We start from the raw sequence: 13187 nt of genomic DNA on the forward strand, positions 1-13187 counted from the left end.
AGGGACATGGCTGCTCGGGAAAGTACAGCTTGCATCTTGGGCTGATGGGAGAGGCTGCCAAGCCCTTGGTCTGAAGAAGGAAGAGCCTCCTGCACTGAGGTTCACAGGCCCAGGCTCTGGTCCCCACTGTAGAACTTTGGAAATCTTCCCCTGCAGGTGTCAAGGACTTGGGCAGGTGCCTGTGTCTCTTGTTGACCAGTAGAACTGGACCCTGGGGGACATTGGAAGCCTCATGAGCCCTGGATATGGATGGTGCCCTCCTCCCTAATCTATATCAACAGCCATAAAAGTCACACAACCACCTGGTTACCAATGGACCCCTGCAGGCCACAGCTTCCAGGGCTGCTGGGTCCCATGTGCCTGATCACTGAATCTCACCCTGCAGTGCAAGACTGGAGGTGGACCTGGGTGGCCAGGGGCAAGCAGCAAATGCAAGGGATGAGGTTCCCAGGGGGCAATCTCTGCCATGGTTCTGAGAAAGGTTAAACGATTCGCCCGAAGTCAGACAGCAATGGCCTGGTGGGAGGTCAGCTCACGCCCACTGCCCAATAACTTATCAGCTACCCTGAGCTGCCCCGTGGAGGGTATCTCCAATGAATGTCGCTGTATTTAAACAACCCTGGGGCTGCTTTGAAGTCTCTGCATACCACAAGACTTGGCGCTAGGTAACTAGGCCCCATTGATGGGTGTCATACGCCCTCTGGTGGTCAACGCCAAAATGAATGGGACTCCTGGACAGAGAGATGGCCAGTGAGCTGGCTGAATGGCCACTTTTTGCAAGAAGCCCAGCTCCGAGCAACTCCTATTCTTTCCTCAAAAGTCTGGTTCCATTGCACCCTCCTTGCCCCCAGGAAGCCCCTCTTGTGCCGTCAGACACATCCAAGGTCAGTCTAGAATTCCATCCTTCCCCTGACCTCCTGGGGCTGGGTGTTGGTATGCACTTCATAGGTGCTCGATGAATGTTGAGTGAATGAGAAAATCAGTACAGGAACTAACTTCAGGAACATTCTGGACCTAGCCTAAAAGATGACGCAGGTTTCATCCTTTCCTCAAGGGTCACACAGAGACATGGGCTGCCTGCAAGCTAGAGGTTCTTCCTTCCACCAAAGAATGGGTCCCTTCGCGTCCGTATGGCGAGTGTTTGTGTGACGCTTGATGTGTACCGCCCGGACATAACACTCCCTTCTGCCTGGCGTTGTCTTTACAATTTATGAGGTGCACATAGGGTATGGAATGGAGCTGTGGAGACCACACGAGAAGGCGACACTGCAGCTGAGACTTGGACATGGAAAAGAAGGACCATGCACTTGGAGAGGCACAGAGAGGGGAAGGACGGAGGCAAATGAGGGCTTGGCGGGCTGGAGAAGGGGAGGAGCCACTTGGGCCCCACCCATCAGCCTCCTCCAGGGGGTCCAGGGATCGCCCTAACCACCTGAGCGGTTGCCAAGGCGACCAAGCCCCGCCCCTCGAGCGACTCTGCTCCGCGGCTGTACCTGGCTTTCCGAGGGCTCTCCATCCAATCCTGATCGCCAAAGAAACTCAGCCCTGCTGCCTCCAGCCCGTCTCCCGAGCTAGTCACCCGCTTTCCGGCTGCGCCCCAACCGCCCATCCCGGTTGCCAAGGAGACGGCCCTGCCCGACGCAGACCACGCCCCAGCGCCTGAGCCCGCCTCCAGCCAGCACAGCTCGCGAGCCCGGTTGCCAAGGAGACGGGCCCGCCGGCCTGACGCTTTGCCTCGAGGCTCCACTCCAAGCTCCTAGGCTGTTTCCAGGATTGGTCCAGGGATCTGGTCCTCGTGACCGAGGAAACCCGGCCCTGCCCCGCGCAGTCTGAAGACCCTACAGCTGTCCCGTCGCTTACGGGCTAGAACCTTACCCCAGGTTGCCAAGGAGACAGCCGGGCAGACCCTCGCTCGCCGAAGCTTCCACGAGGCCCCGCCCCGCCCAGGTTACCAAGAAGAGTCTCCTCCCCACAAAGCTCCCACGTTCGCTGGTCTCCCTGCATCCACGCCTGGCTTCACCTCTGAAAGTCGTTGTCAAGGAGACCCGTCTTCTCGCCGTCCCGAAATTTCCGCGTTCTTCAAGCATGCCTCTGCCCCTGTTCGGTTGCCAAGGCCTCTCGGCTCCGCCCCCCTCCAGGAAGGCCCCGCCCCCAAGGTGCTCCGCAGTCCTGAACACCCACCCCCCCACTCCTCCCGGTTGCCAAGGAGACTAGGCTCCGCCGCCTGACCTGCAGGCCCCGCCCCTCAGCCCGGCCCAGGTCCCCGGCTTCCGGCCGTCTCTAGTTTGACCTAGTGCGGCCACCGTCCTCCACGATCCGGCCCTCCGCGGCGCGGCGCCCGCGTTTCTCCGCGAGCCCCGCGCTTGCCGTGCGTGCCGTGCGTGCTATGCGTGAGCGTGCGCGGGCGCGTCGGCCGGCGAGGGAGCAGCAAACGGCCGGCGGCGGGCGCCGCGCGGGGGGCGGGCGACGCGGAGGCGGCGGTGGCCATGGCCGAGGCGTCGCCGCAGCCCGGACGGTACTTCTGCCACTGCTGCTCGGTGGAGATCGTGCCTCGCCTGCCGGTGAGGTCCGGACGGGAGGGCGGCGGGGCTGGGCGCGCGAGGCGGGCGAGAGGGGAAACTGAGACCCGGCGGGGTGCGAGCAGCATGGCGGGCAGGTCCGGGGACCCAGGGCGGCGGCGGGGGTCCCCCGTAGGGACGTGGCGTCGGCCGGACCCCTTGGGGATCGGAGGCTGAGCTCCGCGCCGGGGACGATCGCCGAGCGCGTGGCCAGGACGCGGGGGCGCGCAGCGCGGCCTCGAGCGCCGCCCCGGGCCTCGCAGCTGCGCCCAGAGGAGCTGCGAACCCGACGGCGCAGCCCGGGGGTCTGTCGCGCTGGAACCCCAGCTGGTTGTTACAGGCCTTAGGCTAGCGCTTCGGTGTGGCTTAGGCCAGCTGCACCCCCAGGCCCCCACCTGGGTGTCCCCAAGCCTCCTGCTGCTTCACGGTGGCTCTGGGCATGTGTACCCCGAGGACCCTGCTTGGGTGCCCTGGGGCCTCCTGCGTGCAGTTCAAGGTGATTTCGGCCAGGTGCCTCCCAGGGTTCCTGCAAGCCTGTTGAGAGTGACTGACGAGTTCTGTGTCTGGTGTCCCTGACCTCCCCTTTCTTTTCCCAGGTCCATCTGGCCAACCCTTGGTGGGTAGCTCCTAGGTTCCCAGGGCAGCATCCTCCCACCCCCCGGGCACCCCTTATCTCACACCAGGTTTGAGGCTCACTCTTGGGAGGGTTCATCTCCCTGTAACTTGCAGCCAGCTGCCGCCTTCCCAGGCTGGGCATGGAGTCTGCTCCTGTATTTTGAGGAAAGGAAGCTTGGGTGGGTCCTTTGAAGTGGTACCTGGTCTGGTGTGAGCCACACTGCCATTGCAGAGAAGGTGATGGGTCGTAACTGAATCGTGCAGAGCCTGTCCGGGTGAAGGGCGGGTGGTGAGAGTTGGTGTAGTTTCTTCGGGTCTGTGCACACTACCCCTGGGTGGTGACACTGTGGTTTTCTTCAGGGTGATTTTAGCGCTAAGAATTCAGTTTGGCTAGGTTTGGTGGCTCATGCTTTTAATGCCAGCACTCAGGAGGCAGGGGCAAGTGGAGTTCCTGGTCTACTTAATGAGTTCTAGGACAGCTGGGGTGACACCAGCAAACCCTGTCTAGAACAAACAAAAAGCAAAATGACAACAAAAAAAAGCAGGTTGGAGGGAGAGTGGAGTCTGGGGTGCCATGCAAACCTAGGATGTGGGAATCTCCCTGATGGCTATTGCTGCTTCTCTGCTGTGCCTCATCCCTGTCTCCCCAGCTTTTCCTTGCTCTTTCCTGTCCTCAGTGTCAGGGGTGAGCCTGGACTGGGCACTGTGCAGCCCCCTCAGCATCCTTGTGAGCCCTGGGAACAGAAGCCTGGGTCTCTGCTAGGAGATGGCCTGACCCAGGTGCATACCTAGCTGTTGCTTTTCCTTACTGGGGCCAGCGCAGCACCAGGTGCTGGCCCTGTGGCTTTGAACAAGGAGGACCCTTACCTCTGACTGCTGCTGTGCCTGGCAAGGGCCCTCCTCTAAGTCCCGGTGACCCAACACGGTCTTTGTTCTTCCAGGGTTGGTAGGCCGGCCCGGGAGTGGCAAGTGTTTGGACAGTGGTGTGGTGGTTTCCGTGTGAGCACCTAGCATGCTAACGGGAGCTGGGGCAGGTCTCGGGTTCGGTGGGACTTGCCATGGTCTAGAGTCCGGGACAGGCCCCTCGGGAGGAGGGGACCTTGCCCTGTGTGCAGTTGTAGGGACAGCGGCCACTCCAGATACCTGAGTTGGTTGCTAGAGACACCCACTGCCAGTGGTGGCACCTGGGCTGCCCTGTTGCTGCTCTGGTCTGGAGTCAGACAGAGGCGACTTCTCAGGGTGGCCCTGAGCCAGGCACTCTGTGTCATCATCTGTCCAGTGTGCTGCCCATCCCAGACAAGTGAGCAGCACCCCGGGTTTCTAACACAGTGGGTCTCAGCCTTCCTGATACAGGGACCCTTTAGTACAGTTCCTCGTGTTGTGGTGACCCCAACCACAACGTTTATTTTTGTTGCTACTTCACAACTGTTTGCTGCTGTTATGAATTGTAATGTAAATATCTGATGTTCAGGATGTCTGATAGGCAACCCTGAGAAGAAGTTGTTTGACTCCCGAAGAGATCACGGCCCACAGGTGGAGAACTGCTGCTCTAATGGGTAGTCTGTGTCGTGCCTGTGGGGCTGGGGCTGCCAGGCAGTGGCAGAGCTTCAGGGTGCTGGGAAGAAGAGCTTGCTGGGCTGGGAACGAGTCAGTAGGAAACAGATGAGTTGGCTAGAACCAGAGGCTGTGGGCAATGCACGCCCAGACTTGATCCTCCGCAGGGTGTGTTGGTGGAGGCCATGTGACACACAGGTGTGGGCAGACACCTGCAGCCTGGCTCCTCGTTTTTCCTGCACACTGCCCCGTGGGTCAAGGGGCGTAGATGAGAGGAGCCAGTACCTGCTGCATGCGTGAACACAGTGCCTAGCATGGGGTAGAGCATGAGGGGCCTGGCTTGGGTCCTGGGCTGAACCACTCCTACATACAGAGCGCCAGGCAAGGTGAAGGCGTTAACCCTCCTGGTGGGAGAGCAGAGGGCACGGCCATGTGCTGAGTAAGGTGCTGCATGGACCCGTGAGACAGGCGGTGGCTGCTGCATCTTCTGAGGATGTAGGACACACGTGCCCAAGGATGGCGATTCTACACGCGGAGCCATGGGCAGGGAGCTGGGTCTGTGGCTCCCCATGCCTCACACCCTGCCAGTTCTGGAAGCTGCCTGTCCTCTGGAGACCAGGGGCTGCAGGCCACTGACACTGTGGCCAGAGATGCTTGGACTCCGTCCCCTTGCCTTCCCTGTGGCACTCAGAGTGGTCCTTTGGGATGTGTTATAGGGGTCACCTGAGCATAGGGCACCCCATGTCCTGTGGATATCCTACAGTCTCAGGTCTCTATCGGGGTCTTCTCTGGGCAGGATGTCACTGGGACCATCAAGGCAGCTGCTCCCAGGAGCAGAGGGATAGGATCAGACGAGGCAGAATGGCCTCTGCTGGTGACCCTTGGCACCAGCTGCTGTGAGGGTGGGCAGATGCCTGCCCTAACTGTCCCTGCTGCAGCCAGTGAGGGGTGGCTGGGTGTGGAGGTTGAGGCAGAGTGCACCAGACCGTGTGTGCTGGTGCTGTGCTGTGCCAAGGAGGTGGTCCTGGTCAGACTCTGGCCTGTCAGTAGTGCGACCACCCAGCTCTGGTGAGGCCTGCCCCTGCTTTGCTGACTGTCTCGGGTCAGCCGAGTCACGCTGGCATTGCCCCGGTGACTGATGGCGTGCCCCTTCACATGTTCGTGGCAGTGCGTTCAGCTGTGGAGGTGTGTCTGCAGGGTGGTGAGCAGGCCTCGTGTGTCACATTGCCAGTTGGGCCACCCCCCTCCCTGCCCGCTCTCCTCTTGTCCAACAGCTTGAGGCTGCCTCTGGCTGGAGCAGGACGTAGTGTGTGATGTGCCGTGTGGAGCCCAGTGGTCAGGCCCGTGGCCACTCTTGATTTAGGATCCATTCTTTCCGTGAGAGGCCTATGGTCTTGGCTGACCGCCTGTACCACTGCCTTAACCCTCAACAGCTGTGGCCTTGTGGGAAGCGTGCCCTCCACTTGGTGGGGCTTTCTGTGTGTGGTGGTGGCCCCAGAGGTGACCTGGCCTCTGGGTCCATGGGTTCTGGTCCCAGAAGCACAAATGTAGCTGGCACTTGGTCTCAAGAAGGCATTACCTGGTTTTCAGGCTTTTCCTCTTGCTCTCCCTACATGGGCTTCTAGCTGTCCATGTCCCACCATTATGTGTCTGAAGAAGGGACCGGGGGTCCTGTCATTGTGGGGTGCTCACTGTGTCTGGGTCTTCACTGGGACTGGGAGGTCACTGGAGGAATCCAGGCTTGGGGAGACCTAGCAGGGTGCTGGAGTCACTAGGCTGTAGGAGGCGGAGGCCATTACTGTCCTCACTGCCCTGTGTGCCTCAGGCCCAGGCTAGACAAGACTGCCGTCCGTGGCTTGGGATAGATGCCATCCTGACCCTTGCCTCTCCCACAGGATTACATCTGCCCAAGGTGCGAGTCTGGCTTCATCGAGGAGCTTCCAGAAGAGACCAGGTAGTGAATGAGGGTGGAGGGCTGCCATACCTTGGCATTTTTTGCCCTGAGGACCTAGGAGGGGCTTCAGCTGCAGTTGACAGGCTCTCTCTCTCCCCAGGAACACAGAAAACGGCTCTGCCCCCTCCACAGCCCCCACCGACCAGAACCGGCAGCCATTTGAGGTGAGTCAGGGTCCCTGGTCCCCAGATCCTCCCCTGTCCTACAGGAGGGCACACACCCATCCCGTACTTGGTGCTCTTCCTAGCCCTGACAGTTGTCCCCCGTGTGGGGGCTGGTCAGTGGACTCCTTCCCCCTTCGCTGTCTGTGGTGCCTGGCGGCCTCACTACGTCCTCTCCACAGAGTGTGGACCAGCACCTGTTCACGCTGCCGCAGGGATACAGCCAGTTTGCTTTCGGCATCTTCGATGATAGCTTTGAGATTCCCACGTTCCCTCCTGGGGCACAGGCCGATGATGGCAGGGACCCTGAGAGCCGGCGGGAGAGAGAGCACCAGTCTCGGCATCGGTATGGGGCCCGGCAGCCCCGTGCTCGCCTTACCGCCCGGCGAGCCACTGGCCGGCATGAAGGTGTCCCCACACTGGAAGGGTGAGTGGGCTGGGGTAGCTGCTGAGGGCCTCACTGCCACAGGGAGGCGTGGAAACAAGCACACTCCACTGACCCTGCGGCTCCAGGCTTCCTTAAGGGCCTCACCTGGCTACCCGTGGGAGCCATCTGGCCACCTCCCTCCTTAGACAGGAGCCTGGGTCCCCCACAGGAGCTGAGCACTACGTCCCCATGCCCCCGTGGAAGTGGAATAAGGCTGGGGTCCACGACCTTGAGGCCGTGCCCCGTGACCTCTGGCTATTGCGATTCCCTATGAGACAGTTTGTACCAATGGCTTCCTCCCATTGGGTAGGAGGGCACATGCCTGTCTTCCCAGCACTTGAGTGGTGGAGACAGAAAGATGGGGCCAGTTCAAGTCTAGCTGCCTGCAGGGGCTGCAGAGCAAGCCTCTTGTGTGTGAGGTGGTGCTGGCCGCTGCAGGCCCCTGTGACACCGTCTCTCCCACAGGATCATCCAGCAGCTCGTGAACGGTATCATCTCCCCGGCCGCTGTACCCAGCCTGGGCCTTGGTCCCTGGTGAGTAGGGGACGGGTGCCCGGCCCCTCCCACCCTGCATCCCCTGACCCGGCCTCTCCCCCCCAGGGGCGTCCTGCACTCGAACCCAATGGACTACGCCTGGGGGGCCAACGGCCTGGACGCCATCATCACACAGGTACAGCCAGCCACTCAGCGTCTACGGGGGCCGGGAAGCCTAATGAGGCAGATGGGGTGCAGGCTCTGCGCACTGAAGGCCACTGCCTCCTGCCCTCTGGTGTCGGACAGCTCAGTGGTCGGTCCCTTCTTCCCCGCCTCTTGAAGGACGCCTGTTCTAGGAAGAACAGTGGCCTGTGTACGCCTCAGACAGCCCAGAGGTTTAATGGGCCTGGTGTGTCTGGCTGGTCGCAGCCTTGCAGAGCTGGGCAGGTGGAGACTCCCCACGCCCCACCACCCCATTGGGAACCATGCCCCCCTCAGGCTACTGCTCCTTTTTGTCTTTCAGCTCCTCAATCAGTTTGAGAACACGGGCCCCCCACCCGCAGACAAGGAGAAGATTCAAGCCCTCCCCACAGTCCCCGTCACAGAGGAACACGTGGGTATGCTCACAGGGTGGTGGTGAGTCCCGGGGACCTCCCCTGCCCCGGCCTGCCTCTCACCGACCCGCTTCCTCTGCAGGCTCGGGCCTGGAGTGCCCCGTGTGCAAAGATGACTACGGACTGGGGGAGAGCGTGCGGCAGTTGCCCTGTAACCACCTGTTCCACGACAGCTGCATTGTGCCCTGGCTCGAGCAGGTGACTGCCCTACACTCGGAGGCAGCCCGCACACCCAGACCCAGCTCTGACCTTAACCCTAGTCTGCTTGCCCGCCAATCAGAAACCTTGTGCTCATCCTAACCGCGGCCCTCACACTAGCCATAACTCACCAGACCGTTCCTTCCTTCCCTTAACTCTGAGCCTGCCTTTGCCATGCCTGGGTCCAGCTGTGACCTCGACCCACACCTGGACCCTGAGGCTGACCTCACGCTCGCCCTGGCTTTACTCCACCCTCACCCAGATCCAGAAAGGACCTCTGGGTCAGAGCATGTTAGCATTGCCGTGGGTGCTGTCCCTGACTTCCTGCTGTGCCTGCCGGCCCTCTCACCTAGACCCGGCCCCTCCTAACTCCTCCTCTGTCCTCTCAAGCATGACAGCTGCCCGGTCTGCCGCAAGAGCCTCACCGGACAGAACACGGCCACCAATCCCCCAGGCCTAACCGGAGTGGGCTTCTCGTCATCCTCGTCCTCATCCTCGTCCAGCTCGCCCAGCAACGAGAATGCCACAAGCAACTCCTGAGTCCCACCTGGCCACCCACCCTCCGGGCTCGGCCATCCCACCAGCCCCAGGTGCCCCAGCACCGCCATGGCCGTGGACTAGAGGTGCTGCCCCGTGGTGGCCAGCAGCACCTGGCGGGCCCCAGGCTGCGACAGGCTCGGACTTGGCCATGGCCGCTCCTGTTTGGAGGCACGTGCGTGCGTGGGCCCCATGTCCCCAGCAGGCGCCCTCAGCGTCTCTGGCCTCACCCTCCAAATGTTCAACTGCGGCAGAAGGGTTTTTATGATTTTAAATTATTACTGCTTTGAAATAAATGGACGTTTGAGCCACGTGCGGCCATGCATGATCTGTGGAGAGTCAGCAGAACTGTCGCCAGGCCCAGCCTACCACATGCCCTGAGAGGCCAGGCCCAGCACCCAGCCAGCGCCGGCCTCGGGACCATGAGGGTGACCAGCAGACCCAGGAACAAACTGCTCCAGCAGACTTTTTTTTTTTTTTTTTAAAGGGAAATGTGTGTTATCTGGAAAGCTATTTAAAATACACCTACTCAAAAAGCAGAGCCCATGGCTTGGCGTCTTCCTTCAGCCAGGGTGTCCATGACTGCCCGGTGGGGCAGCTCACGGGGTGGGTTTATGCTTCTGGCAAAGGCCTGAAGGTACCCAGGCCTTGGCAGTGTTCCACAGTAGGCAATTTGAACTTGAGGGCTGCTTGGGTGGGAAGCTGTCTGTTGCAAGCCCCGCGTGTGGGTGACCACGTGGTGGGGCCTGTGACCAGGACCCTGCAGTCTCATCCACATACCACTTCCCTGCCTTCATGGGGGTGACAGACTTGCAGCATCTGTGAGGGCTCACTCGCCCAGCGCCACACCAGCATTGCCGTGGGTGAGCAGGTCCCCAGCCTTCCTGTTCCTTGTTTCCATGGAGGAGACCCAGAGCACCCCCACAGCCAGAGCAAGTCACTGCTTTCAGCAACGGTGTGACCTGCCCACCCTGTCCTCAAGTTTAGGACCTGAAGAGCCCAGCGGACCGTGTGTTACTTCAGCCCTGGCGATGCCATGGTGTCAGCCAACTAACCTTTGGTTGCCCTCTACTCTGCCATGGTCTGGGGCACGAGTCTGGGCTTCCTTGGGTTGGGGTGCTTAAATGACGAAGCTGCCAGCCACATCCCACCCTGACGGCCTGATAGCAGAGAGGATGCCACCCACAGGTACCGTGCAGACCGCCATTCCCTGGAGATGCTGTCCCTGCCTAGGACTCGAGTGTCCCTTCTGAAAGCTGTCAGCACAGTGTCTGTGTCCTGCCTCTGTGACGAGCAACCATGCTCGCCAAAGCTTACGACATTTATTGTTGATGGTTCTGGGACAGGAGCTGACACTGGTGTCCCCAGGATGTGATCTAGGTGAGATTAGGTTGGGCTCTCCCAGTGACTCCTGGGAACATGGTGAACTCATCTAGTGTCCAGAGGCCCCACATCAGCCCCGAGTGGTGGCATACACCTTTAATCAAGCAGAGGCAGAGGCAGGCAGATCTCTGTGAGTTTGAGACCAGCCTGGTCTACAGAGCGAGATCCAGGACAGCCAAGAATATGCAGAGACTGTCTCAAAAAAAAAAAAAAAAAAAAGTGTGTGTGTCTTTTTTATGTGTATGGGGAGCAAGTTATGTGCACTTGAGTGCAGGTGCTGGTAGAGGCCAGAAAAGGAAGTTGGATCCTCTGGAGTGGGACATACACGTGACTGTGAATGGCCTCGTGGGAGAAATAAACTCGGTCCCCCTGGAAGAGCAAGAAGTGCTCTTAGCTCCAACCCTACTCTGACCACATGGCACAGGTCTATGTCACTACTACCGCCAACCTGGGCCACGCCCTCCACAACGTGTCCACCCTCCCTGACCCTGTCTTGACTTTCCTCATCCACCTGGTGCGTCCCCACCTCCAAACCTCTCCATGCTGTTCCCAGAGCACATGCCAGGCTGAGCCCAGCCATGCCCTCACCTCCAGACTAGATGGATGGAAACTGCCAGTTTTGTGTACCCCCTGAGTGGCCTCGCCTGAGGGGCCCTGCCATACTTCCATGCCTGGCAGCCAGCAGACACACAGCTTGTGACCTAAGGAAAGGCATGTGTGGGCCCAGGATCTCTGGCCTGGGCCCCTTGCTGCCCAACTCCAGATCTTCCAGGCCTTCTCCGCTGCCCATGCCTCCTCAACCATCAGCAAGCCCTTCACGACGAGACCAGCACTGGCAGGAAGTGTGTGGACAGTTGGTGCCGCCGTGTCCGCCCGCCTTGCCGAGGAACGCCCTGGCCATCCAGCGCCAGGAACATAGGTCGGCCGCGGTGCCGCCATCGTCGCGAGGCGTACGTGTTATAGCCGTTCTCCTCGATGCGCTCCCGGAACCTGCAGTCCACAGAGTAGGCCCGCTACAGTGCGGGTATGTGAGGCTGGCTGTCGGCCCCACCAACCATCACCACCCGGTGGCTGCCCACTGCCCATCACTCACCGACCCGTAGAGGCGGCCCCTGCGATTCATGGCCACGTAGAAGCCTGAGTACACAGCCTTGATAACCACAGTGCCCACACGGACAGAGCGGATCTCAACAATACCTGAGGGGATGGAAGAGGACAGTCAGGCGGCAGCCACACTGGGCTGTCTCCAACCCCAGCTGGCATGGACCCTGGAGACTAGGACTCCACAACAAACACGGAGCTTCCCTGCACGAAGAGGAGTCTGTCTACAGCCGCCAGGCGCTAGCCAGAAAAGACCTGGGGAGCCAGGCCATCGCTGACACTGACATGCTTGGGCACCGACTGTATGCCCTCTGCTTCATAGCAACAACACAACCCTGGGTGGAGGGTGCCAACTGTACACATTTCCAGAAGGGAAACTGAGGCCCAGGATTGGAGAAGCCAGCTTTGGACTCATCTGCCCTGGCAAGCCCTACCTGCCTGGGTCTCAGCTTCCCTGCAGGAACCGGTTCAGGGAAGTAAATCCCACCACAGGCCTCTAGGCCCTCTCCAGAAGCTTGAGGCCCCATGCTGGGACACAGTCACACCACTCTGCCACAGTCCCTATCACCTACGGAGTGACCGTGGGCCCTCTTGGTTAGCATTGCATCCTCTTGGCCAGCACCACACTGTCACTACCACATTAAGGAGGGAAGAGCCCATCACCTGTCACCCCCATCCCTGTCTAGGTGGGATCTAAATCTCAGAAGTAGTGAAGGGCCCAGGTCACTCAGCTGGGCCTCTTCCCCAGCCTGGGGCCACTCCACCTCGCTGTGCTACCACGGATGGACCTGCCCAGCCAGTCCCCTGTCACAGCCCTCATCCTGTGTGGCCTAATGAGGGCCTTGGAACCCAGATGAAAGCCACTGGGATGGGCAGTGCCCTGTCACCTGCCCAGGGCTGAGCTCAAACCCTCCCAGGAACTCTTGCCAGACTTTAGCAGCAGGGGAGCTGGCTGTGGCCTCTCCATCACCTCCAGCTTCCTCCTCACCGTGGCCTTTCCTCTCGCCACATACACGCCACATACACGCCACAAGCACTTATCGAAGGTCTTCTGTATGCAAAGCAGGGTTCTGTCTGGACCCAGCTACATTCCTGGTCTCTTAGCAGGACCTTGAGATCAGGGCATCCCTCTTACCTCATTTGCCAAATAGGGGTGTCTGGGAACAGAGCGAACCCCAATTCAGGCAGGTCGCAATCCCAGGAGCAGGTTTCCTGCCTCATAGTCCCACTGGCATGCACAGTTTGACCTTGTACATAGGCCAGTGACCCCACCCGGAGGCCCCTGCCTTGCCCGGGAGCCCACAGGAGGTGTGCCCATCTCCTGCCCCAGCACTCACTGTCCTGGCCGTGCCGCCAGCGCGTCCCCTGCACCCGGCCACCGGGGTCCACTCGCAGGAAGAAGTGGGTGGAGGAGAAGAGGCGGCGCCAGCGCACGTCGCCCTCCAGATGCGGGTACCCGCCCGGGGCACCCGGTGCCCGCGCCAGCAGCAGCCAGGCCAGGCCCAGCCAGAGGCGGCGGCGCATCCCGACCTGTGCCCGCCAGCGCGCGGTGGCCCAGCTGCACGGTCGGGGGCGGGGCCAGCGCCGCGGCTGTCCAATGGGCGCCGGGGG

General features: G+C 60.7%; 2 protein-coding genes across 5 annotated transcripts; one reads left to right on the forward strand and one right to left on the reverse strand.

Moving 5' to 3' along the window:
* The first annotated feature begins 2419 nt into the window (after positions 1 to 2419).
* On the forward strand, positions 2420 to 9403 carry Rnf126 (ring finger protein 126). 3 transcript variants are annotated; one of them, XM_052747286.1, is made up of 9 exons: positions 2420 to 2561; positions 6623 to 6681; positions 6782 to 6845; positions 7025 to 7269; positions 7735 to 7803; positions 7870 to 7939; positions 8267 to 8356; positions 8440 to 8555; positions 8946 to 9403. In XM_052747286.1, the coding sequence occupies exons 1-9, from the start codon at positions 2487 to 2489 to the stop codon at positions 9013 to 9015; spliced, it is 858 nt and encodes a 285-aa protein (XP_052603246.1). In that variant the 5' UTR covers positions 2420 to 2486; the 3' UTR covers positions 9016 to 9403. The 3 variants fall into 3 exon arrangements, with proteins under 3 accessions (XP_052603246.1, XP_052603248.1, XP_052603245.1); XM_052747285.1 differs by having other exon boundaries at positions 2421 to 2561; positions 8267 to 8360; XM_052747288.1 differs by lacking the exon at positions 7870 to 7939 and having other exon boundaries at positions 8267 to 8360.
* Positions 9404 to 10362: 959 nt separating this feature from the next.
* Fgf22 (fibroblast growth factor 22) lies at positions 10363 to 13158 on the reverse strand. Of its 2 annotated transcripts, none has more exons than XM_052747300.1 (3): positions 12914 to 13158; positions 11569 to 11672; positions 10363 to 11488 (listed from the first exon to the last, which is right to left on the reverse strand). In XM_052747300.1, exons 1-3 carry the CDS (start codon positions 13098 to 13100, stop codon positions 11291 to 11293), a joined length of 489 nt encoding a protein of 162 aa, XP_052603260.1. In that variant the 5' UTR covers positions 13101 to 13158; the 3' UTR covers positions 10363 to 11290. The 2 variants fall into 2 exon arrangements, with proteins under 2 accessions (XP_052603260.1, XP_052603261.1); XM_052747301.1 differs by having other exon boundaries at positions 11322 to 11465.
* Positions 13159 to 13187: the final 29 nt, after the last annotated feature.

The sequence above is a fragment of the Peromyscus californicus genome, unplaced genomic scaffold, assembly GCF_007827085.1.
Source record: "Peromyscus californicus insignis strain IS unplaced genomic scaffold, ASM782708v3 Scaffold_1__1_contigs__length_55948999, whole genome shotgun sequence".
In the NCBI taxonomy this organism is placed as follows: domain Eukaryota; kingdom Metazoa; phylum Chordata; class Mammalia; order Rodentia; family Cricetidae; genus Peromyscus; species Peromyscus californicus.